This window comes from Vanacampus margaritifer, chromosome 9, assembly GCF_051991255.1.
Source record: "Vanacampus margaritifer isolate UIUO_Vmar chromosome 9, RoL_Vmar_1.0, whole genome shotgun sequence".
Classification (NCBI taxonomy): domain Eukaryota; kingdom Metazoa; phylum Chordata; class Actinopteri; order Syngnathiformes; family Syngnathidae; genus Vanacampus; species Vanacampus margaritifer.
Window position 1 is genome coordinate 14020667 of NC_135440.1, and position 27448 is coordinate 14048114.

General features: G+C 38.3%; 1 protein-coding gene across 3 annotated transcripts in view; it reads left to right on the forward strand.

The window, feature by feature from the left end:
• Positions 1-7751: 7751 nt before the first annotated feature.
• Positions 7752-27448, forward strand: part of col14a1a (collagen, type XIV, alpha 1a) — a 109035-nt gene continuing 89338 nt past the window's right edge. For 2 of the 3 annotated variants that reach the window (XM_077575035.1, XM_077575033.1), the window contains exons 1-5: positions 7752-7959; positions 9911-10014; positions 17652-17768; positions 20799-20942; positions 22532-22630. In XM_077575035.1, coding sequence (XP_077431161.1) covers positions 9915-10014; positions 17652-17768; positions 20799-20942; positions 22532-22630 — 460 coding nt within the window. In that variant the 5' untranslated portion in view covers positions 7752-7959; positions 9911-9914. Of the gene's footprint in view, positions 7960-9767; positions 9840-9910; positions 10015-17651; positions 17769-20798; positions 20943-22531; positions 22631-27448 lie in introns of those variants that run through there. The other variant, XM_077575034.1, reaches the window with a different exon arrangement.

Consider the following 27448-nt stretch of genomic DNA (forward strand, 5'->3'; position numbering starts at 1 on the left):
GTGTTCCATCATTATTATTTAAAAAAAAATTATATATTTTTAATTGATACGCAGATAAGCAGTAACTTGACAATAATACACAATACAATAATATTGTGTTGACTTTATTTACTTACATTGATTACAAAAACAAACAAAAAACTTTCATTGATATATCATACTATGTACTATTGTGATTCTTTATCACGTATGGAATATTCAAGTAAGAATATCAATAATAATATTTGAATTTGACTAACCATTGACTGACTCCCTTCCAAAAATAGTATTTAAACTCTTTGATTTATTCTAACTCCATGAGTCCATATCGATTATTTTGTGCTTCATCTTGAGACGAGACATTTAATAAAATGATGCAAGAATCTCAAACATTAAACTGCACCAAGCTGAAGGTGTGAATCACAGTCTCACAAAGCTACCAGCAGGTAGCAGTGTTGTTCAGAAAATTGTGAGCTATTTTCTAATAGGAAGACCCTCTCTTTGTTCGTCTCGCCTGAGAGGTGTCATGATGAAAATAAATGTTCAGTAGTCTAGCCTTGTCACTGCTGGTGGTTCACTTGCCTGATTTCCATGCAGACGGAGACGGTGCGGTTTCAGTTCCCGCTCAGTGATGGTGTAAATGGCCGTCTATGTATTTACCTTGTGGTTGGTTGGGGACCAGTCAAGGGGCTCTCAACAACTGTCAAATGCAGGAAGTACCCATTTTTGACAGCATGACGGAGGACAGACTCAACGAGTTGATGACTGATGGAGGCTTTTGAGTTGTGATTACAGAGTTGGGATTGTCTCCTGTCCACTACTTCCTTGGACACGTACCAGCAAGCACAAGTGTCACTTGTTCAACACCTCTATATGACTATTGTGTGAATGTTACCCATCTTGAATCTGGTCACTTCTTCTACTACTACTGGCATTTGAGAACTTGAATTTAGACAGGTGTGGAATGTTTTTGCTTCCGAGCCCTTAATGACACCTCAAGTTGATGGACACTCTTGCATTGCACCATTGAAAGCATTATTGCAGTCGTCCATATTGCTGGCGTGAAATATTTTTTCTAATTTGATATGCCAACTCCCGAAGACAATGGTTTCAAAACTCTCAACTCAAAACTCTTAATACACCCCAAACCACAGGATAAATCTGTCAGGATCCGACATTCGAGCATCATGCATTTGCTGACTTTGATCACAAGGGAGGGTAAATACTCGAATTTGGCCTGATTGCTGCTATGTGTTTACTCTGCTTTACATCCAGTACGAGACTGCCTGTGTTGCGGCTCTAATACCACTGGGAAAGGCGGAATATTGGCATGCTGTGTCAGTGCCGTTTGTAGAGAAAAGCATTAGTGAAATAACGAGGATAAATCCAGGCTTCAGCAGGTGGTGTAAAAGAGGCAATAGACTGTATGGGTTTACATTAGTTGGACACATAAGATATGTTGCCATCTCCTTCTGATGCTATAATGATGCTACAATATTAGGTTTGACAGAGTTCCATCTGAATGAAAAGTTTTCATGCAAAAAGCTCTACTGGAGCCTGTAGCTGCAGCAGAAAGCAAAGTTTGCTGCCAGTTGAGTCGGCAGCATGGCATATTTGCAAGTGAGTCTTCCAAATGATCCAATTTGCAGCCAAATGCTTCCTGCAGCCATGGCACCTGTGCGTTATTTGCAATCAGTTGTGTGAGATTTTGGATGGATGATTTGAGAACACAGACAAGACACTGGAGCTGGGAAAAGGAGAGTGTTTATAGACAAAAATATAAAGTAACAAAAGAGAGCAGGCCTGGTTAAATCTTGAGCTGACTGGATGCAAACAAAACCTCCACATACTGACAATAGTCTCATTTAGTGACCAGGGCAATGCACAGAATAAAACTTATATGATAACGTAACAGTGAATGGACAAACTAAGACATGCACATAGTAACTGCATAACAACTGACCACATTATGATCATAAGGTACGTAGTAACTAACAGCAACAACATTATTCCATCCCTAACATCATAAGGGATAAAGTATTGTTTTACATCCACGTGTCATAGTAACTGCATAATACATACATAGTAACTGAATAAACTTAATTCTGCCATAAAGTCGGCCACGGACATACAAAATTATAAGCATAATACAACCATGACATCATATGATGCATAGTAACTGCATAAACATAATACACACATAGGCATAATACGTCCACAGTAACCGCATAACCACTGACCACATTATCATCATATGAGTCATAGTAACTGTGTAAGCATAACACATCCATAGCATCAAAAGGGACATAGTAAATGTATAAGCATAATACACCAATGGCATTACATTCAGCATAGTAACTGCATATGCGTGTTACATCCATAGTAACCCATAAGCATAATACAGCCATAAAATCAAAGGGTATAACATAGTAAATGTATAAGCATAATGCAAGCATAGTAACGGTGTAAACACGGTACACCATGACATAAAAGGGAATGATAACTGTATAAGCTTAATACACCCTTAACACCATAAGGGGCATAGTAACTGGTTAACCATAATAACTGCAACACATCATAAGGGTAACTGCATAAGCAAAAATAACTGGATAAGTATAATACATCATAAGATCCACATCATAATACAATGACCACACGACCCGACCCAGAACACAATCATAACAAAATGTCTACATTTGTTGCCCATAAATCATCTATGCATCATTTGTCAATGACCAATGGTGATTTTTTTTTCTCCTCCTGCCTGAGATATGTCAGTCTGAAGTCAGTAGACAGCCTGTTTTACCAAATCATGTGAAAGTCAATATTGCATTGAACCATGAAAATTCCCACTGAGAATAGCGACATATCTTGTAGTGACCTCAAGTTGGCAGCACTCTGAGAATGACAGTCAAGGTTGCAGATGACAAAGTGACTAATAACCGTGACCGGCCACGCTAATCACAAGGTCGTGATCACTTCAGGCCCTCATTTTAACCTGCTGCTTGTTATTAACACTACAACTGAGTGTTTGGCCTTCGGGATACGAACCACCTCAACCAGTCCAGGACACTCTACCTGTAAATAACAACCAAGTTCCATAGTGCACATGAGGGGACGTTAGTGAAGGACAACAGTCAGAGCAGCAACATTTGATGGCAGAGTGACCAGATGGAAGCCATTTCTCTGTGAAGCACACATGACAGCCCCCTGGGAGTTTGCCAGAAGCCACCAACATGAATCACTGACCATGAAGCGAAAATCCATCCATCTGATGGGATGAAGATTGAACTGCTTGGCCACAATTCCCAACAGCATGTGTAGAGAATCCCAAACTCTGATCCTCCTCACATTAATACCGCGCTTACAGACACAAGCGCTAGTATTGGAGTCGTGTTGTGAGGATTTCTGGCAACATGCTGTAGGATACGAGTCAAGAAAGATGGATGTGGAAAAATATGGAGACATTCCGAGTGAATACTCGTGAATACCTAACAATGACCAGACTAAACTTTTGTCGACCAAAACACTCCTGCATTGCCTGCGCCCCACCCCACCCCCTGTACTGTATGTCGATTTGTGGAATATTAATAAAGCAGCGAAATCCCCCAGGTTTTTTTTATCCATCTCCGGGGGCGGCCATTTTGCCACTTGCTGTCCACTGAAAATGACATCACAGTTGCTCAGGTCTCAGGTAGCGACCAATCACGGCTCAGCTTGTTTCTGAGTTTGGTCATTAGATGTTCACAAGCTGAGCCTGATTGGTTATTACATGAGCCCTGAGCAACTGTGATGTCATTTTCAATGGACAGCAAGTGGCAAAATGGCCGCCACCTGAGATGGATAAAAAACTGGGATTTTGATGCTTAACTCATATTTCCACAATTGCAATATTAATCAAAATGTCATGGTCTGCGTAGAACATATTTTTGTAAAGAAAATGTTTGGGTTTAAGACTAAGAATAATGTGCTGTTTAGTAAAAAAAGAAAAATAAGAAATAATTAGTAGGGGTGTGCCAAAAAAATCGATTCTCATAAGAATCGCGATTCTCATTTAGTATCATTCAGAATCTATTTTAAATGTCCCCAAACCAATTTTATTTCATTTATTTTATACTGTCCTGCCCTTGTTTGTGTGCATTTATTGGGAGCACTGTTCATGTTGTACACGATTTGGCCACTTAGGGGCAGTGTGGTTCCACTCGTTCTGATACACAGTTAAGTTGTAGCCACATTTAAGCAAAAAGTCATGATCAAGTTATTCCAATAAAAGTTGTTGTTTTTTTGCAGTGTAGGAAGAGCATATGTCGATCACTAATGTTAAAATGCTTCTCTGTATACTTTCCTAAGCATTTTGTATGAATAGTCATTCTTTTGAGTGATAAAAGTGCCACAAATAGCGCGCTAATTAGCATTAGCGTGTCAGACTCTAGTAGATCATGACAATTCTTTGCATATCTATAAATTGAAGCAGAAATCATTGCCAATCAAATAAATTTTAATCTAAAAGTGTTCTGAACCGATAGTCGATTCTGAATCGAATCGAATCGAGTCGAATCGTAAGACAGTACACGATTCCCAGCCCTAATAATTAGGAACTAAATTGTACACCATAGGTATCCACCTCTACTATTTGCTTATTTATTTATTTTTTGGTCATATTGAGACAAAATATAAACCAAACAAAAAAGATGCTGGAGTAAAAAAAAAGTGAAAATCCTGCATATGCACCTGTACCTGGATCAAACTCAAATATATGGAGTTCTTCCTTGGTCATGCCCAAACGCTTCATTACTTTGTGGAAATTGGTTAAGCAGTTTTCTATAATCCTCCTTACTTAACAAACAGATGAATCCTTGGTGGGAGTCAGAAACCCTAGAAGCAGCTCTCAGGAAACTGTGAAAGTCCCACCGTGGCCCATCATGCACCACTGCACAGATGTGAAAATTGCCCCGCTCTGTTCTGATCCTGTTTGGCTAACTCAGGAAAAGGTGCATAAGAAACTTCCAGAATAAACAAGCTTGAAAAAAAAAAAAATCTGATTAATTCTACACCGTTTCTTCTAATGATGTGCTTTGGTTAAGAATAAACACACTTGTAGTAATCCCATTGTTTATTTGGCTAAAACATATGAACAGTGCTGACTGTTCCACTGATAGAAAACCTGCATTAGGAATCTGACTTTACGGCCTAATAATAATAATAATAATAATAATATTAGTAGTTTCTGAAAACATACGAAGACTATGGGCTATGTTTGAAACCTCATTTTACATACTTGATGTATTGTGATTTATTTAATAATTAAAATTTGGCAAAGTTGTTAACAACACTCTTGAACTTTTTGAATATCATACATCATGTATGCCCAAGGAGTGCTAAATAGCAGCAGAGTGACAATTTATCACTCGGGACAACAGTAAATGAGAAAATGGCGTCAGAAAAAGTTTATCTCTTCAAAAAGTTGCATTTACTTTGATAAAAAGAACGCTTTGCTAAACCTTTTCAAGCTAAAGGCAAATATAATTCTAACAGTTTTTCATTCATTTTCAGCATTGACACATCAATACTAACTTCTGTATTCTTCTTGCTTTGATTTATACACTGTCAATCGTGACACGATTTATATTGGGACTATAATTCTACCAAGAAGCAGGTCAGAGAGTTGTTATGCAGCAATGCAGGGGTCACAAACTTTTCTGAACATCACAGATGGACCATATGGAGCTGAGCGCGATGACCTGCTGCTCAACTCTATCTACCATGTGACAATTTCTTCCCCATCGGATCCTCGGGCATGGGAAGGACAGTGACATTGAAGAGGTAGACAAGGAGGGTACAAAGGTGACAAAAGATAAGAGAAACAAACCTGATGTGATAATAAAAAACAAAAATTGAATTAACACGTGCTCTGCACAGAAAGGCCATCTGGGGATGCGGTGACAATAACAGAGTTGAATGCATTAATTTTAACTGCCATTGACGGCTATAGACATCAAAAATTAATTTGAACTATTTCTAATAGTTTAACATTTTTTCCCACTTTTGTTAACAAGAGTATGAAAACCTAGATTTTTTTTTATTGTATTAGAACAGATAAAAAAATTGTGATTAATCGTGAGTTAACTAGTGAAGTCATGCAATTAATTACGATTAAAAATTGTAATATAATTTTTTCTTTGAAAAAATATTATTTTTATTTTTTTTAAAGAAAAGATTATTAAAAATTAGGGGCGTCAGGCAATCAATTTTTTTTAATCGTAATTAATTGCATGATTTCACTAGTTAACTCACGATTAATCACAAAATGTATATCTGTTCTAAATGAACAAAAAAAGACATTTCTAGGTTTTCATACTCTCGTTAACAGAAGTGGATTTTTTTTTTAAACTAATAGAAATAGTTCAAATGAATTGTTGACCTCTATAGCCGTCAATGGCAGTGAATGAGTTAAGCATGCCAGCCAAAATAATATATTATGTAATACCAATTTGGGCCTGAGGGGGCAACGATGAGTCACAAAGGCACAGGATGAGTAAATGAAGAAGTAACAAGGAACGTAATAGCATTATCCTGACTTTTCAATTTATTTATTTTTTCTTTAAATCAAATAGCAAGAATTAGATATGAGTTGGATGTATGGAAATCTTATTTTGTGCCTTCATTTTTTTTAAGGCTTGCTGTGTGTATTCAGACAGCAGCTGAGGAAGTGAGCACCACCGGAAAAGATTGAGGTTGAAGGGAACGAGAGAGAAGGGAATCCTCATCCACTTTATTACTGTGTTTATGACATCTGGACATTTGTTTGACCAAGGTTTGAAAGTGTGTATGTGTGGTGCCTCAGGGACACACCTGGTGTGCGCTAGCAATTTGGCCTTTCAAGCCATCCGGAGGGACTTTTGACCAGATAGGCCTCGGTTTCCCATGACTCCCTCTAGCCTGAGGGCCAGCCACACAGCACTGTGAGTGTAAAAAAAAGAAAAGAACTTTTGCACCAAAAGCTCGCATAATATTTAGAATTTGGGCATTCAACCCTGGTACAAAGGAACTTTATGATAAAAAAAAAAAAAAACTATAAACATGTTATTCAATTTGTACATAAAACCGTTGGTGAGGTCATGGCTTAAACTCTGTTGTGGATCATCCCAAATGTTTTTTGATGGCAATGAGATTTGTCTGCAACAAACTGCCTTTATGCCCTTGGACAGCGAATTGGCCTTCCTCAAACAGTTCCCTCATACAATTGTCCAAATTGAAAGTAGCCACCTGATGAATTATTTGTGAAGGTGTCTCAAAAATGTTTTGAGATGTCACAGTGATAGTTGAGAATCACTGCTTTAAAATCATTCAATTGCAATTAAACAATAACAAATGTTCTGGAAAACATTATGTACGGAAGGTTTTTAACGAAATAAAGTTCATGTTTGAAAGTTTCTGTGAGAAAACCATAAAAAAAGCACACTTGCTTCTGGACTTCAGTTGCATTAGAAATAGGCGCAACCGTACGATAAGGCGATGTATTTAACGTTTAATGCACGTGCAAATTCCAATTAGTATTTCCGAGACTTGACTGGTGATTTTAAATGTAGTAACCTAGCTAACCCGGGTTCCGGATGTGATCCGGGCCACAGGGTCGAGTGGTGACCCCCGGGGAGTTTGGTGCAACCTGCAGGATGAGCGCGGGTCATTTTGCGCAGCTGCACTGAGTGGCGCCTCTTTAATGTGTGCGCGTATACGTGCGCGTGTGATGAGACGTGGTGAGGGCTGGGACAGGAAGGATTAGCCGGAGGGAGGGATGACTGAATAACGAGAGAACTCCACACCCACCCACTCCCGAGCGAGCGAGCGAGTCGTATCCGGAGAGAAGGAGAAGAAGACGGGGAGAAGAATCCTTTTCCGGACGCGCTAGCGGTCGTTTCGGATTTCTTCTTTTTTTGGAGGAGAAAAGGGAGACGACTCTGAATATATATGAGTGGACAGGTATGAAATGCGATTTCATTCGGTGTGCGTGCATGCGCGTGATAGTGGGAATGGGTCAGGTGCGTACGTGCGGCTGCAGGTACAATTTGAATGGGTTTGTCGCGAAGAAAAAACACACACCTAAAAGTCAGAAAGAGTCCGATGTAGCCTACTCAATCTTGCGCATATCCAAGGAACAAAACATGTTTTTTTGTTTTTTTAATCTCATGAAATACTTGAAGCTGATCGGTATAATCTGAAAGGGGGGCTAGTGGCTCGGCTTAGCTCCACATGCCAGGATCCAATTTTGACACAACTTTGTTACAAGTGCTGTTTTATTCATAGAGCTGCAGGAGAGCGGGTGTCCCCAGGTGAGAAAGATTCCCCAGCCCTCCTCTTGCGTGTGTAATAATGAGCATCAGCCAGGAGGTGAGAGGTAGAGAAGGTGAGGAGGAACAAAAAAAGTGGAAAGGGGATGGACACTGGCGCTCACACTGTGTTCCCCATTTGAGCTGTCAGTCAAAATTGGGCCATGTTTGTCCTCCAGCTTTTTCCATTTGTCACAATCTACCTAATTCCTTACTTAGCACTATTTCATTCAATACTGGTGACGGACTGCCACTTGTCAAAAACAGAACCAACGAAGAGCTGGTTTGAAAAGGACATTGCAGACATGTCTGTTAAATTACTCTAGGTTAAGTAATAAAAAGTAAAATAGTGCTCGGCTTCAAAAGAACGAGACCTTCAAATGTTGATGTCTCGAGACTTGTTAACAGTGCGTTTCAAATTCAAGATTTCAACACATTCCTTCAAACTCCAAGGTGTCAGGTAAAGCAAGGCAGGTTTTCACTCCAAAAGACTAATGTCAAACTAACAAAAAAGGCAAACAAGATACTGCAATTAATCAAAAATGGGGAATAAACGAAAAGACCAAACGACTTGGGTACAAAGTGACTAAACAAAAACTAGGAAGAAGAGACTTGACAGGGACTAAAAACTCACACAAACAGGAAACAAAATGCCACACGACATGGCAATGAACCAACAGAGGCAGGAAACTAATTAAAATCTGACAAGACAACGAGAGACACCTGGACAATACATACATGGAGGAGGGAGCTGATTGGATGACAAGCACAGGCGGACACAATAAAACCTAACGAGACAGACCTTGATCAAGAGACACAAGGAAAACGTGACAACTAAAGCCAAATCGAGAAAGCACAGATCATGACACATGGCTGCATACTATTCTATTTCACAATTCGACTTTTTAAAACATTAAAATTAGAATGTGTGTTTGAAGCATCATAACTATAAAGGGACAGACAAGTTGTGCATAGTGTTTGTGAAAGTTAACAGCTCATTTTTTACATGTTCTAATTTTGTAGTATGAGCCTAGGGAGTTTAAGTATACTGTTAAAAAATAATCACTTATTTAATTTCTACTATATCAGTCAAATAAAACTGTTGTTTCTATTTGGGTCACTGAAGTTTCAAAAATGAGCAATTTTTCATTTGAAATCATTTGCATTCTGCATAGCTTTATTTCTGCGTAACAGAAGCCGAAATGTTGTGGCTGAAGGTCAAAGGTCGCCTTCTCTTCCGTTGGGCTCAGTTCTCTTCTACTCCAAAAATCCCAATCTCTTTTCTTCGACGCTTCTCCTCTCTTCTCCTGCCAACAAAGTCCTCCACTGTTTCAGCTTCCTCCGTGTGGGCGTGAAGCCGAACGCCTGCTCTGCGTTCAGTCTAGACAACTGCCGTGTAATTGTCTCCGAGTGGACGTTATATGGGGCTAACTGATTCCAGATCAGCCCCTTGGGGCTGTGTTGGGGGCAGGGTGGCAAGGTGGGTCTTCCTGACCTCCGGAGCCTCCCGCCAAGCTGTACGACATTCCTCAAGTGTGTCACTGGGTGCAATTGTCTCAATCAGCTCTCAATCATTTGTTGAACTTCTTTTCATCTTCTTCCAGGTCCATGTCGCTGCTTGTGAGGATGTTTTCTCAGGGCTGTCTGTGGGCTCTGCTGGTGTTGCTGGCTGTCATTTCCCATTTCCCCAGTAAAGCGCAGGATCAAGGTAAATTCTCCCAAGTCCTTTCTGATCGCCATCTTTAAACTCTTGTGTTTCCTTGACCTCCTTCTCAGTAAACTTTCTTCATCACTCTTAATCAGATGACGTCACACGCACGCCGATGCTATCATCTCTCTCAGGGTAGCGTTTCAGCTCGGCATCAAGGCGACGCTCGCCACCTGGCTGCGGGCGCCGCCACGTTCAGGGTGTTTTTTTTTAAAAAATAAATGTGGTGTAAAAGCGCGCTTCAGGCTGTGGTGATTTGCTAATTCGACTCAACACCTTTTTGCTACTTTTTCTCTCTCCATTTTTCTCTCTCTCTTTCTCTTTTTTATCTCTCTCTCTTTTTCTCTCTCTCTCTCTCTCTCTCTCTCTCTCGCTCAAATAATGTGCAATCTAGGAAGTGCAGAGAGGTTAAATGCTGTATTTATCTTGATATAGATTATAGGAAAATAAGCCAGGGGGGAAATTTCCACATTTAGCTAACTGTGATGTTGTGAGTATGTGTGAAATATTTGGGTAATAAAAGGATTTTGTGATGTTACTGATTACTATCAATCATCTATACTTTATATGTGTAGAGTCAAATCCCACTATTTATGGGTGAAAGTGGGCTGGTCCGCGAATAGCGAAAATCCACATATAATAGACTCTCATTGAAATGAATATGGGGGGATTTGAAATTGATGAATGTACAAGTGCCTTTAAATTGTGGGCCAATCTCTTGGGCTTATACGGAGGCAAATAATTAAAAAGCACTGCTTCGGCTCTAAAAGATGCTAGCCCACCAGGCATCTGCCCTGTATGCCAGATGTCCAGTCCAGCCCTGGTGGACCTTCGCATACTTGCAGTTTGGCACCCACATAGTCACCTGTTCGTGAATTGAATAAAAAAACAAAAAATAACACCCATTTCTTTTAGCGTGTGTGTGGCATAGGCCAGAATATACGGCATTGAAGGCCCTAGGGCGAATTACAATAAATTGATATAGCAACACATAGAAGCTGAAATCTGATTGGGCAAAATCAAATGGACCCACAAATGACTGGAAGCTGCACAGCCAAGACTCACCTGATAAAATCAAGACAACCGACTGCTGGAAATAAATGATTACAATATAGCATGTGCTGTAAGTTGTAAATGTAGGTCAGTGCTTTTGATGATTTTGATTGGCTTGAGGGCTAAAATTCGGTGTGTGAAGACACTTTGCCAGGCTGTTGCTGCAACCACCTTCACTTGTTGCTTTTTTTTGGTTTAAAAGTAGGTTTCATTGCCTTCAGATCAGACTTGCTCATTTAATAATGATCCATTTTGTACCTTCAAAACATCTTGAGGTGCTTTAAATTTAAAGGCAACATAATTGAAAATGTCCTTTTTTAATTGAAGGTACTTTGCATAAAATGGCTGTTCCGTAATTCCTAAATGATAAATGACATAGCTTTGTGAGATCTCTTGAACGAAAGCTGAAAATGGACAATTTCAAATCCATTGCAGTGGTACGTAAAGGCACAAATAAGGCTGTCGTTGTCCAACTACATCTGGCCTGAACTGTACGCGATGTGAGCATGTGCAAAGACAACTCCGCAAGGAAATCAAATAAAGATTTTTTAATCGCTCAGAAGTTCTCGGCAGGATCAATTATCCACTTGTTGAGTAATCCTTTCATTGATCTCTTGCACATCAACATACAGGCAACTTCCAAGGGGATTTAGATCTTTAAATAATGAATGTTTGTTGGTGGATTTCTGCAAATCTTTGCTGGGTGTTGTGCTGCCTTGTGTTTAGTTGATCTATTTACAAGCGCACGTCTTTATTAAATGGTGATTGCTTTGAAATGAAAGCAGGGCTTTTCCATTCTTCCCTCTTTTTTCCCCCCAACACTTAATTTAGACCGCATCATTTCCTTTCAGTCTACCTCGCTTCTATACTGTTTTCTCCAATTTTTCTCGTGTCCGCTTCTCGCCTCCCCCCTCCAACCCCCACCATTTCATTCCAATTTTCAGCAGCTATTGTACCGCATGGAGTGATTTATTTCATTTTAGGCAGAAATAAACAAGGAGTGTGACCAAATTGTGGCAGTATAAATTAGACTGGGATTTGTCTCCACTAAGTTACAGCATCACAGGGGTGACCCCTATCCAATTCTCTTCATTAGGGGGCAGAGGAAAGCCATGAATGTCTGGCGAAGCAACAAGATCAGGTCAGCTGGGATTTTAGAGTGAGGATTTGTGTGTGTTGGAGGGTCTTTGTTAAAACAATCTTCATGATATCTTCAGGAACTCCCACTAGACCAAAGAATAAAGAAAGGCTGTTTGTTTGCAAGAAGAGGACATATTGCCTTAACAAAATAAAGACCAATAATATAATCCTATTGTTGCATTATTCAATACAATTCAATGACAAATCACACTATATTATGCATGTTTTTCTAGCCACTGATTTCATGCACCTGTGTTGTTGGCAAGGCAACGATTACAAATTAAATTTGAGTTTCCTATTAATCCATGTGTAAGTTCAATGGTATCATGAGGTGTCAAGTCAAGTTTATTTATATAGCCCTTAATCATGCAAGAGTCTCAAAGGGCTTCACATGCATACAGTTACAATATCAACGACATGCCCTAATTGAACCACCAGAGGGCAAGGAAAAAAAACAAAAAACAACAACAGACAAAAAATTAGAAACCTCGAGAAGCGACCGCAATTGTGGGTCCTCATCCATGCATCATGATGTGATGACAGCAAGTTACTATGGAAGCGTGGAACTGCAAACGTGGAGTAAACATTTTTGACTGGTATTTGCAAATACGTTTAAATGTACTTGTAGGCTAAATGCTAACATAGCATTATTTTCCCACATAATGCCATTAGGGTATTGACTTGCTCATGCGCAAAAAAAAAAAATTAGCAGGAAAAATGCCGAAAGGAAATCATCAGACATGATAATAAAACCATGAAATTTACGAATAAAAAAATATTTATTTACTTAATTTTGGAACGTATTTGTTTAATTTAGGGCAAATGCTAAGATAAAATAAAACAAACAAACAACTTTTTTATAAAAAAAAAAAAATGTTTTCCTTAAGCATGCGCAAGTCAATCGCACGTGGTATTATGGGAAATAAAATGCAGTGTTTTAAGCGTTTAGCCTACAAGTACATTCGAACATACTTGCAAATGCATTAGAACGAGTTTGCCAGTCCATAAAGTTTACTCCAAAAACATTTTTGACTGGCAGTACATTTGAACGTACTTGTAGGCTAAATGCTACAAACATAGCATATTTTTCCATAATGCTTACTTGCGAATGCGCCTGTTTTTTATTTTTATTTTTTATTTTTTTTAAGCATTTGGCCCACCTTATTTTAAGTAACAATCCACTCAGAGAACACTGAATACATCCAAAGAGCAAATGTTAGTTTAAATAGTTACTGAAGTTAAAATATATTAGACTAGCTACAGGCTTAATTTAATATAATCAGTTGTTGTACAAAGAATCTTTTTTTTTTTTGTGAGTCAGAATTGTGAGTCTGTTCTTCAAGCCACAGTCCACAACACTGAGACTTATTCATTTTGTTCCCAACTCGGCCCCCAGAGGGTGCAAGTAGAAGCACTTTGCGCTGCAGCTGTGGCGGCAGCAGCATAATAGGAGGAAAATTAGCTGTTTGCCACATTTTCATTTGATAATCAAGTATTTGTTTGTCGTCCAATCACTCAATCCAGCTCCTTAAAGTGTGTGTGGGATCCAACATGCATGTTTGCTCAGCTTCTCCGTCAATGCTGATTAATTTCAATTGATTGTGTTGCTCATCTAATTGACGGGATGCTGGTTGAAATACACGTCAAGTGCTATTTAATGTGTGTCTGCATTTGTGCAGGGAATGTGTGTGGTTAGAGGGCAGCCAGTAAATGCAAGTGACTTGATGCTGGCCAATGATTCCAGCTATAACGAACTGAAAGTGAAGCCAGTGAGGCGAACGCATTAATTCATAAACAAAAGGCAGAATGAGGTGGAAGCAACCTGCTTTGAATTTAAATAATGCTCATTTAACCAAAGCCAATCAAGTGGCAGCTCCTCACTATTCAACGTCTGATTTACTGGAATCCAGCTTGTCACCATCTCCAATCCACTCTGGAACGAATGCGGCTTTGGGTTGTGATTTAAAGTGGCGCCGCCATTGTGGCTCATTGGCTATCGATGGAGCATTAGCAGAAAGCAAACGTAAATTAAAGACATATTCAGTGAAATGAACCTCACTTTGATGGGAGCATGAGATGATTGGAATGTTTGAAATACTGTATGTTTTTTTTGGGGCAAGGACTAGGGAAAAGGAATAAATAAATAAATAATCAATTGCACAGGTATGTGCCCCTGGATTGTGAGGTGAAAAGGAATGTAGCACAGTAGGATCTTACAAGTGACCCAAGTCGAGTGTGACAGAGGATTTCATCATTACACTTGTGTACGGACGTGATGTGGCTAGCATGCTGAATGAAGAGCTTGCTTGTTTGTGGTCAATGCACAGTTTTTTTTTTTACTTCAGTACTGTGCTCTTTCCATTCTGTAAAAAGCCACAGGACAAAAAGGCTTTGGAAAGTAAACATGAATATATCCACCAGGAATGGGCGTTATGGTTATTTTCCGGCTCACACCTCCTGCACGGTTTAAGATTACGCTAATTAGCCTCTTGTTAAAATGCCTTTGAATGGGATTCACAGCGCCACATTGTAGGAAATGTATTAGATATTGTGTTTGAATGGATTGCTTTCATTTTCCAAAACAATGGGGCTGTTTCTATGTACAAGTCCCTTCATGAAGGCTTTCAACACCTCAGACTATTTCCTGTTGTTGCTGAGTAAGTCATCAGCGTCCTACTTGGAAGATGGTCTTTAATTACAGTACAGCCTACTGCCTAGCATGAGTTTTATGCAAAGGGAAGCCAAGCCACTATAAATGTTAGTTTGTGCACTCTATATCAGGGGTCAGCAACCTTTACTGTCCAAAGAGCCATTTTAGGACAAATAAATAACAAAAAATCTGTCTGGCGCCGCAAAACATTTGAACAATGTGATGAACGAAACAGCGTCTTGGTGTTAATAAGTCTAATGTACTGAGGGTCCACGAGCTAATTAGAGCTGCATCGTAACAGAAAATTATGCTACGTTCAATCTGTAGAGATAAATTTTTTTTCCTGTTTTTTTTTTGTCTTCCGTTTTTTGATTGCTTTTGTTTTTTGTTTGGGTGCGGGGGTAGTTTTTCATACTTTGTTTTGCACACATTTTAGACTTTTCTTGCTTTCTGTCAAATTTCTGACATTTTTCTTTTGGCAATTTCATGAGCATATTATGTCAGGTAATTTTCTGCCTCTCTTCCCCTTTTGGACTTTAATGTCAATTTTTTGACATTTTTGGCAATTTTATGGAAATTTTATTGTAGTTTGGGGGATTTTTTCTTTTGGACATTTGAAAGTGACTTTTTGAATGATTTATTTTCTACCTTTTTTATTCATGTATCTGACATTAAGCAATTTCATGGACATTATATTGTAATTTTCAGTTTTTCCTCTTTTCATGGTCACCTTTTGGACATTTTTAGTTCATAAAAAAAATCATCTACCTTTCTTCTCTTTTTCTGAAAATGTAAAAATTTAGACTCTGATATTTTTTTTATATTTAATTATTCATTTTTATTTAATCAGTAATTTATTCAAATAACATTTTATCCCAAAAATTTAAATAAATATGTAAAAAAAAAAAATTAATTTCTACAATGTTTTTCAAGAGCCACAAGGGAGGGACTAAAGACCCCTGCTCTATATTGGTCTGTACTGTATATAGCAACTGTATTAGACATGGCTCTTATACAGATTGGCGATGATTCAGCACTTTTCCCACCAGATCCCAAACGCATCTTGGCACCTAAGAGTGAAATGTAGACCTTGAATATTCTTCATATTCTGTATGTGTCAGATGTGCTGACCTGTGAAGAAGAGTTTAAATAAGAGACCCTCAATTTCAGCCAGCATCCACAGCTATTAGCTATATTATATCCATATTCATTAATCATAGTTACGGTCTCTCGGATTGCCTCAATGTACAGACCTTGGCACACATTGAGCATTCTAGCTGTCTCCTTCAATTTCTACATTCGTTAATTATAATTCCGCACGTGTAAGGGTGTGTTCTTTGACATGCAAAGGGAAGGTCTCGTTATTAATCTCCTGCCAACTCCATTCAAACACTATCAAACACACAGCAAACGCTAGCAGAGTTATAATGTTCCCAGTGGCCGTGAATTATTCATTGAGTCGTATTGTGGTGAGGTTTAATTATATAGTTTTGCTCCATGCATTTGGACTATTTGATAGATGCCGTGATATGATTACCTGAGGATTGTGGTGAATAATTGGTGAAACCGATGTACTGCATCGTGTCTCCACACCATAATCAAATCACATAACAAGAAGGGGACTAAGGAAAGAGCATTTGAAGGGCAGCAAACCAAACTAAAACTTCCCGTAGAAGCACCCAAGCTTTTGCTTTGTACTCAACAATAAATTATTATAATTTTTTAATAAATTAACTGACAAATTTTTCCTTTAAAGTGATTATTATTTGGTTACTGGTTTGGTATAACATGTCAGATAATGGGGAAAAATATTGATCCTTGTTTGCAAATGTATTATTATGATTAAACACAAAAGATAATCAGTCTGATTTTATATCGGAGAATATTTACTTTTGTGAGGCTAAAATCAGACGGGTTTTTTGTTTTTGTTAAACAATGGCTGCAAATGATTAATCAATAGTTGCCAATCAATTTGGTGATTGTTGATGATGGTTGTTTAATAAATTGTTGAATGAGTATTTGCCCTCCTCTCTTTCTTTCTTTCTTTCTTTCTCTTTCTCTTTCTCGCTCTCTCTCTCTCTCTTTCCCCCCTAGATTCCCTACTTTAACAGTTAAGATCATCAAACACTGTAAATTTCAGACAAATTAACCCAAATAAATATTGAATGCAGTTTTTAAATAGGGATTTTATCTATTAAGTGAAAAATTATTCAAAGCTGTACTGTGTGGAAAAAGCATTTGGACGCCTAAACCTAATAACTGGTTGGACAAACCTCACTAGGAACAAATGAAATCAAGTGTTTTCTATAGCTGTCAATGAGTCATTCACATCGTCTGTGGAGATTTTTGGCTCACCTCACCTTGCACAATTGTTTTAATTCAACAACACTGAAGGGTTTTTGAGCATGAACAACCTTTTACAGGCCATGCCACAGCATTTCAATTAGATTCATCATTCAAGTCTGGACTTTTTAGGTCAAATCCAAATGCTCTACAGCTTGAGGTCATGAACTGATGGCTTTTCTTTTTTTTTCCAAGTTTGCATTTTTATTCTTCAAATTGCCGTTGTTGTGCATCCAACTCTCAAATCGCATTTGCTGCATCAGTCACAAGAAGAACAAAAGTCTCATTCTCAAATGTTTCACATATTGTTGCAGTAAGGAGGGAGGGAATATTTTCTTCTGCTCACTTGTGTCCCTGGCGAATGGGAGCATTTTAATTAATATGCTTTTGATTAATCGACCCATGACTAATTTCCCATGATAGAAGTGTTGATCATAATGTGTTTCTTCAGTTCCAGCTCCGAAGAGGCTGCGTTTCAAAGTGCTGAACCCAAACAACTTGCTCGTCTCGTGGAAGGAGCCTAAAGGCGACTTTGATAGCTACTTGTTCCTCTACAACAGCATACCAGGTAGGATGGATATGTCTTAGACATATTTTAAATCAATTATTAAAACTCTCAAAATTGTCACTGACAGAGGAAAAAAAAATATGGTATGCAAATTAAAAACTACACAACCTAAAGGTGGAGGATCTGCTATGCAAATTTCAGTTTCAAAATTGACATTTTTTCAAAATATTTTTCATTATTTCCATAAATTTCAATTTTTAACCTTTCAATTTTTCAAGGTTTTTCCCCATTAAAAAAAAATATATTTTTAAAAAATGTCTAAAAAAAAATCGCCCAATTTTTTTCCAATTTTTTAAGAAAAATAAAATCCAAAAAATTTTCAATGTAAAAATTCAAAATTTCTATTTCAACATTTTGAAAATTTCAGCTTTTTCACATATTTCTTCCCCCCCCCCCAAACATTGCAAAATAAAAATTTCCCAAAAACTTCAACATTTAAAATGTTTTTTTTTTCAAATTGCAGTATAAACATTTTTATTTTTCCATTAGAACATTATTTTAAAAATGTCAAAATGGAAGTGTTTTCAATTTCAAAAGTATGTATATTAATATATGCTATGCAAATTAGAACTGACTCAACTTTGAGGAGGATCAGGAGGATGACTTGGATTTTCTGTATCTCAGCAACAATTATGTAATATGAATCTTCTCAAAACTCCCCCACTTTTTATTGTGCTGCATCTCTGCTAAATTTGAGATGAGACAAAGCTTATTTTAACTCCGGCTTCCCCAATCCTGGTCCTCGACTGCCGGAGTTCTGAAGGTTTCAGATGTTTCCGTCCTCCAAAACACCTGATTCATATAATCAGCTCATCAGCAAGCTCTGCAGAAGCCTGATAATAATCCTGATCTTTAGAATCAGGTGTTTTGATAGACGGAAACATTGCAAAATTACAGGACTCCAACCCTTGAGGATCAGGATTAGGAAAGCCTGTTTTAACGGCGTATGATCTGTCAGCAGGTTGATAAGTGAGGCTTTTAGCTACCTAGCATCCTTTAATGAGTTATGATGGAGTCAAGCTCCGAATCAATGCGAGACACGAGCTGCACGCGCAGCCGCAAGATTCGGCATCTCATCTCGCCTATTGTAAATAATTGAAGACTGTTGTCTGACTGTCTGATATAACCTCATCAACTTCTGCGCTTGTATAATACATTCACTGGTCACCCTAATTGCCATTGATGCTTCTTGTAATCACAGCATCTCCACCTTCATTGCCATACTTCTTTGTCACATAAAGTCCTTGATCACGATGCTGCCAACCTGGCAATTGTTCCGTACTAACGCCGTGCCGAAACACTGAAGATGATTCTCTCGTGTGCAGCCGCTGTAAAAGTGAAGAAGCAGGTTTGAACAAGCACATTGTAACATAAAATGCACTGCCCCACAAACAAGCTATGGCGAGGGAAGCCGTGTCTGACAATTCCGTGCTGCGTTTAACGGGGTAGAAAAGAATAAAAAATCTAATTTACGGCCGCTTCCTCTCAGGGAGGAGTAGAAGTGCTGCAGTGGTTCCTTGGCACTCAGCACATGCAGTAAAAATGTTGGCCCCTCCACCGTGTCCTTTCCGTATCTCGTACTCTCAAGATAGTTAAGCGCTCCATGCAAAAGCAGCCAATCACAATGGATCGGCTTTCCAGTTTCTCCTTTCGCCGCCATATCATTTCAGATGCTCGGAAGCAAGGTTTTAGGTAATGCAGACACAAATGATATTTGTTAGTTTATTAAGATGTTTAACCTCACAAGCGTAGCCGGGCAAAGAAATGAAAAATTGTTATGCATTCACAGGAACTGGTGATTATGTAGATTACAAATGAGCGAGTTTAACTTTCTGTTAGATCTACAACGTGGCGGTTGTGCAACGACATAAAACCATCCAATTAAAACATTGATACTGTATTTAGTTGACTGACTTTAGTTTGGATGCTGAGCACTGCTGTTTCTTCGCCTTCTGCTTATCCCGAGCCATTCTCCTAAGGGCGTCATTATCCATCAGGCTGCAGCGATAGGGGACCACAAAAAGCGTGCACGCATCTTATTGATGGCTTCATTGATTGCAGGGTCAAAATTTAAGCGTGGGCTGATGGTGTGACTTGATGGAATGAACCAAACGCGCAGCCGCACGTTTCTTCTTCGGGACATTGACACTCTCAAACAATGCAACAACATTCTTGGACCGTCATCCTTTTTTTCCATTTATTTTTTCTTTCAGACATAGGTTGTTTTTTTTTCGGCCCTAGGTTTTTTTTTTTCCATTTATTTTTCCTTTCGGACATAGTTTTTTCCCCCCCATTTAGTTTTCTTTTCGGACATAAATTTTTTTTCATTTAGTTTTCCTTTCATAGTTTTTTTCCCATTAATTTTTTCTTTCAGACATATATATTTTTTCATTTATTTTTCCTTTCGGACAGTTTTTTTTCTTTTTTTTTTTTCCATTTATTTTTTCTTTCAGACATTGTTTTTTTTTTGGGCCCTAGTTTTTTCCCCCCATTAATTTTCCCTTTCGAACAGAGTTTTTTTTCCATTTATTTTTTCTTTCAGACATATATATTTTTTCATGCATTTTTCCTTTCGGACAGTTTTTTTTCCTTTTTTTTTTTCGGCCATAGTTTTTTTTCTCCATTTATTTTTCCTTTCGGACATAGTTTTTTTTCCATTTATTTTTTCTTTCAGACATTGTTTTTTTTTTGGGGCCCTAGTTTTTTCCCTCCATTAATTTTCCCTTTCGAACAGAGTTTTTTTCCCATTTATTTTTCCTTTCGGTCATAGTTTTTTCTTCTTTTTTTTTTCCTTTGGGCATAGTTTTTTTCCCCTTTTATTTTTCCATTCAGACATAGTTTAAAATAAACAAATAATTTATTTCCTTATAAATAAATACATTAGACATCCTTATAAATTACGGAAGGTTACTCTTTGTCTTTCCCATAAAATCCATTCTTCCTCTTGGTAGCTGAATTCCGCAACCTGTATTGGCATATTTTCTACAAGTGTAACCTTGGCTTGCTTTTCTTGTACTCTGTCTTTAATAGGTGGCCATCAGAAGGAGATCATCACGTCAAAAAGCGTCAGTAAAGTGTTGATAACAGACTACGACCCATCCAAGGATTATGTCGTCAGTGTCATTTCTGTCAGTGGCAGTACTCAGAGCAGAGCACTGCTGGGCAGATTTAAAGGTGCGTTCATACATTTAACCCTTGTGTATTGTCATTCTTAACATGGCAATCTACTGGAAGATGACTACAAAGTTCACCTTCTGTTTCTATGAAGTCCTTGCTAAGTATCCGCTGATGTGATACAGTTGCTGCTGATATGCTCTCATTAGTGTGAATGGCTTGTTTACTGCCTTCCTTGACAACATACTTCATTTTTACTGTGTGACTGGATGAATGAGGCAACACTATAAAAGGTACCTTCTGGGAGGAAAGGTGCTTTAGAATTTATTATAGTGAAACCCCGTTTATTGCGGGGGATGTGTTCCAGACCCAACTGCAATAGGGGATGCGCTATACGTCGAGAGAACATATCATTTTGCCCTTCCCACACACTTTAAACACATTTAAAGTTATTAAAGCAGATTTAATTATAACTTTATTGCAACACACTTTTTAAAGTATTCCTTAGTGCCCGTTGTTCCCCTACTTGCTCGCACAGCGTGCTTGTTTCAAGCCAGTGGTGCAGTCGTCCCTGGAGAAGTGGCTATACTCTTATTATTATTATTATTATCATGATTTTTTTTTTTCTAGCCCAGAAAAATCAATTTGTACATGCTTAAAAATAAGATTATAATGATTTGATTAAGAGCAGTTTGTATTTATCATGAGACAAATATACGGTAGAAATAACGTAAAACAAAATTGACTGAACAATGAACAAAAATACTGAAAAACTGTCATTATTAGACTTCATTATTGTTTTTGTCCCCAATTCTCAAATTGTTCAAATATGTTCAAAATGAGCAAAAAATAGATCATAGATACTAAATGGTAGATTCTGTATTTTTTAGACTATAGTTTGCTCCAGAGTATAAGTCACATTTTTGGGGGAAATGTACTATACAAAAACTGAGACCAAGAACAGTATAGCTCGGACTCGAACCCAAAAATCCCCATTCACTAATCGTGTGAAAAGCAGCGGATAAATTCCGGTTGGACAAAACTAACTGTGGAAAAAAATGTCTTTTTACTAGTAGTTTAAAATGTCCTACCTTAAAGGGGGAGTCAACCCAAAAATAAAAATCTTGACAATGTTGACATAAGTTTAATCACAGCTCAGCTTCAGAAAACAGGGGAGCTGTGATAGGCCATTACTTGAGCCCTGAGCAACTGTGATGTCATCTTCAGTCGACAGCAAGTGGCAAAATGGCCGCCCCTTGAGATGGATAAAAAACGGCTGGATTTTGCATAACTTATATCAATCAGAATGTCATGTTTAGACTAGTGAGGTCACATATAACATATTATGGTCAAGAAATGTTTAAGGTTGACTTCCCTTTTAACTCCAATCCCACATCGAATTGCGGTAGAAACCAGGTCTGGTTTATTGCGCCTTTAGGTGCTGTATTACTATACCCTTGTTGTAACCAATGCTGCATGCTAAAGAAGATGATATTAATGCACAAAAACTAACTAACTAACTAACTAGGAAGGTAAAAAAAAAAAAAAAACTCGTTTAAAAACCAGCAATCAAACGATGCAGCGCGAACTAGCCTTGGTTGAATGAATTGTGCATCTTGTGACATGTGTCTTTTCTATTCCACGTGCAGCAGTTGAGAAGGGCGAGGGTGACGGAGAAGGCAAAACGGAGCCGCAGCGTCTGACCGATTCATTCCTTCTTCCTGAAGATGTCAACGAGATCTCCGGAGGTAAGATAAACGCTCACGAAGTTGCCAGGAGGCTCGGGCGTCACGTACGTTAATGCGGCGCTCGGATGAATAGAATAAAACATAAAAGTGTTTGCTTTTGTGTGCTCTGGTGATGAATAGACGCGTCGGGGGCCATTTCAAAACAGCAGCCGATTACGACCCAAAGCCAAAAAAAACGTGAGCCTCGGTCGGGTATTTCCATGTCCAGCTGGATACGATTGGGAATTTCTTCCTCCATGCTGAGTCTTTGTGCTATTCAGTGACAATAAAACCCACCTTTTGAAAGCGGCACACATACAGAAATCAAATGCTAACCCTATTAACGCTCGGTTGGTAAATCATTCACAGTTGCATACACAAGGCTGAGAGAAGTATTTGTCAATGAGGGTCTTGTGTCTTTGTGGTTTCCTATGAACTTGAACTACCTCGCCCCAGACGACACTGTCTGGCTTTTCATCTTGGAAACAAGATCTCAGCCTTCGTAATACATTACAAATGCCTTGCATTTCAAATTCAGTGAAAAGAGAGAGACAAGAAATGATTATTTCAAATATCATCAGTGCAATTATTCAGTAATGATTGTAATTCTTAACGTAAGAAGACACCCCATTTTCACCAATTGTATTATTTATTATTTTTTAATTTATTTTTTAAACTGTGGTAGTAAACACACAAAAAAACATTGCAAAATCCTATATCATTTCCCAAACTAGGTTTGGGCAGTTCTATACTTCCTTAAAGTCCCCTCCCCCCCGCCAAAAAAAACAAAAAAAAAAACAATGCTTGTGGCTGAATTTAGAATGCTCCTCACTCTTTCTAATAGAACAGGTTTAAAATACAAACTAAAAGTCACTTTTAGAAAAAATACTTCTTGCTGCGTTCTAGCATGTAGTGTGAAAGAATAGAAGTGAAACGAGCAGAACCTCAGACATATTCTGCTTCCGCATGGGAAGGAATTGAAGGCTCTAACCTAACCTGCCCAAAAAAAAAATCAATAATTAAATTTTTCACAGTAACACAAAACAATTCGATGAAAAAAATAAATACATAAATAAATAAGATTTTTATTTTTTATTTTTATGGCAGACTTATTTTAATAGACAGAGGCAGTATATCAAAAAAAAAAAACTGGTCAAATCAAATAATTCTCGCCCCTGCTCTATCTCCTCACCCTCTTCTTCTCTCTGTAGCTACGTGAGACATTTGAATTTCCTTCTGGCTGCTTTATCACAACCATTCACTGCAGCAGAGGTGACCTTCATTAGTGTTGTGCTTCACATCTCTCGGGGTTTATAATAGTATGCCGCTGTGCGTCAGTAGAGTCAATGAATGCATTGCGTGTCTCTGAGCTTTTGTGTACTGCGGTGATGATGATAATGTCACGCTCTGGAAGAGTGAAAGGTGTTCTTTCAGGCTCCACTGTGACTTGTGAGGGCTTCTTTAACATGCCAGTGTTAGTGTGTGTATTTATATCATTTTAATTAATGCTTCCAGGAGCGGTGTGTATTCTTAATCCTGAACCGCTCCATGTTTATTATGAAATATCAGTAAGTCCCGAGTGGGGGCTATCTGGGATACATTGCATCAACATGGTGAACTAGTTGGTGAGAGAGGGGGGAGAAAAGCTAGATTGTTTTTTTGTGGCATAAGCAGGATCAAGGCTTGACATGAACTTTTATACTCAACAGTCACTGTGGCGAGCGGATTACTTTATTTTTTATTATTATTTTTTTTTCTGGAGAGCTCAGTATTGTTCATTCGGTAATTTTACCGATTTGACATGTCATCATCATTGCTCTCTCTTTTTATTTTTTTTATTTTTTATTTTATTTTGTAAGTGTGTGAATACGTGTATGTGCGTGCATGTGAGTGTGTATTCATTAGTTCACCTAAAACCTATTAAGCGAGCGGATTCCTAATGTAAAGAGCAACGCAACATTTTCACTAGCCACAATTTTGTTGTTGGGCAAGTTTCTCGATTTGGTAGAACAGAAGAACTTGGAAAAATGTATGGCTTTTCCTCCTTCATTTTTTTCTCTTCAATACACATGTGTGTCGATATTTGTTATTTATGTATTTTTTCTAAAAGAGAAGGACAAAAAAACTAAGCACCAGTTGGCCTGTGCACTCAACATAGGATAAAAAGGTACACTTTACGAAGCAGATTTATCTACTGTAAATGCTGTTAAGACAACAATTTAAGTACTTGGGATGGACTTGGATTGGCGCTACTTCCGAGGCGCTACTTGATGAACTGACGCTACATACCCAGCCATCAATGTGTCACAAGACATCTTAAGTTGTGTCTTAACATACATTTTTGAGATGTCTATAAGATGTGAACACTGGTTCTCAGCCCCCGGTCATCGAGTACCCCTATCCAGTCTGTTTTCCATGTTTCCCCAGCCAACACAGGTGAGGAACGTTATCAGGCTTCATGCAGCGCTTGCTGATTAGCTGATCGTTTGAAACACCTGTGTTGCCTGTGGGAGACATGGAAAACAGGCCGGATAGGGGTACTAGAGGATCAGTTCAATTTTTGTCTTAAGATGTCTAAAATTTGATTGGGTGGCATCCGATGTGCTTCCATCTCTCAAAGCATCTGAAGATGTGCATGGAAATATGCCTTAAAATGTCTTAAGACGTTCAGTGTCTTCAGGACACAAAAATCTGTTTGGGGGACATCTCTGTCAAGGGAAGTCATTTTCAAATGGTTGCCTTAAGACGTCTTGATGTACCAAAATGTCTCAAGACGTCTTGATTCTGGTCATTTAGACATCTTGAGACGCGCTGATGGCTGAGTATGTAACGGACTGATTTACAACAACAGTTTCACTAGTGAACATCTCAGCAACCACCGTGACCAACGACTCTGGTTAAAGGGGACGACAGACAATCATAACAATAGGTTTGCATGCACATCTATTTGAATGACAGGTCATTGAGGCACACTGCCGAACGCTGTTGAAACTATGTGGAATTGTCTGCGTTTCGTGCCTCACAATAACAATAACATGATTCAAATGCGTACAAATTAATAAATATTTAAGCTAGGTACTTGCATTATAAAGATGAACATATTTACTTAAACATGAGATGGCTTTGTGGCCTTTATTTTACACTACATTTAAATATACGTTTGAATTTATAAAAGTGGCCAGCAGGAGGCGCTCTGCTACTCGCCGCTGGGGAAAGTCACCTGTATTTGGCGGCTGGCGGGTGTTAATGTCAAGTCCTGATTAGGATTTATTTTGGGCTATAAATTGGAAGCTTAGCTCCTCAGATATGTTTAGGGTGAAGTCAATGGAAAAGGCAACATTCATTCAATAAATCATCATGAAACTACTTGGCTCTTTACCTTCACCATATTAAGTTTCTAATATATATATTTTTTTATTAGAAACTCCTTTTAATGCAAAGAGGTGCTGTCGTCTTGCTAAAAAGGCAAAGGCAGAATTATTTTTTTTTTTAGCTCAAAATCACTTTGTGAGCAGCAAAAGGGATCACAAAACATCAATACAATTGAATGTTTGTGTGGTACGGTTTCAATATTTCCAGGAATACGTGTATGGTCAGAGAAAAGTGCCACTAATACAGTAGATATAACGTAGGTTAGCTCACCATGCACCCCGAGTCAGCTGTATAAGTCAAGTGTTATAGTGGTTAACAAAAATGAGATATAATTACAATAGTGATAAAAGTAAAAAATGTATCGTGCCGGATGCACGAGAGCATTTGTTCAGCATTTCCACAATGACTTCACTGCACTTTCTGCAAGAGCTGCACTGAAGCTAACACATAACTCTACTCCTGTGTTGGTCTGCAACTTAAAAGCTGGATTTGAATAATCAATCGATGACTGTCTTACCACCCCCCCCCCCCCCCCCACCCCCCTTTTTTTTCTCCTTCCGTGTCAAAGTCTGCTTTGAGAAAAACAAGGTAAAGATGAATGCTGAAAAAATGTTAATTGAAACATTCACAGACAAATATTATTCTTTAAGGACAACCCTGTAAGCAGTTCAGTATTAGCTTTTAGCCATACTTTAAATAACATTTTCCTCCATTACTACTTTAACAGATCATTTTTCCTTCTCTGCTTCCTGTTGCTGTCCCTTCTAAGCTATTATTATTGGCGAGCGCACAAGTTCCACAAAGTGTCCTTTACATAAGTAGTTATACTTGGAGTTCTTTCTTTTTTTTCTTTTTTTTTTACCCATTTGTCTTACTAAGATAGCTTTTGCTACTGTCTTCTTATTTTTCTCATCAACAAGGAAGCCAGAATAGTTTTTTCCATAGCCAGACCTCAGCCTTTACGGGACCCAATTATTATTATTACCCTACAGACATGATTCTATTATTCTCTATTGTAGCAGTCAATAGTCTTGAATAGCATCCCGTGTGATGGCAAGTATTACTATTGACACCATTTATTTTATGGTAAATTTACATAAACCGACACAATGCCGCAGCTACATGTGGCAAAATGAAGCGATATACGAAGATGCCTCGTTCACTTGTTCCTTGAAAATGAACCATCAATCCAGAACTCACGGGTGTGTGTTTGTTTTGCTTGTCGATGCTAGAACAAACTCATTAGTGGAACTAATGTTAGGCAGTCATTTATTTTCATTAGAAGTCGGCCCGAACCAACGTTCCCTCAAAAATGATAGCTGATATTTGGACAGCTGTGTTGCCTCATTTCAAACAGTAATGTTCATGTGTGTGTGTCACAGATGTTGTTCACCGGCCTCCAGTAGTTGAACAGATTTGAATATCCACACTAAGTCATAACTGGTCTTTAAAACCGCATTTGATTCC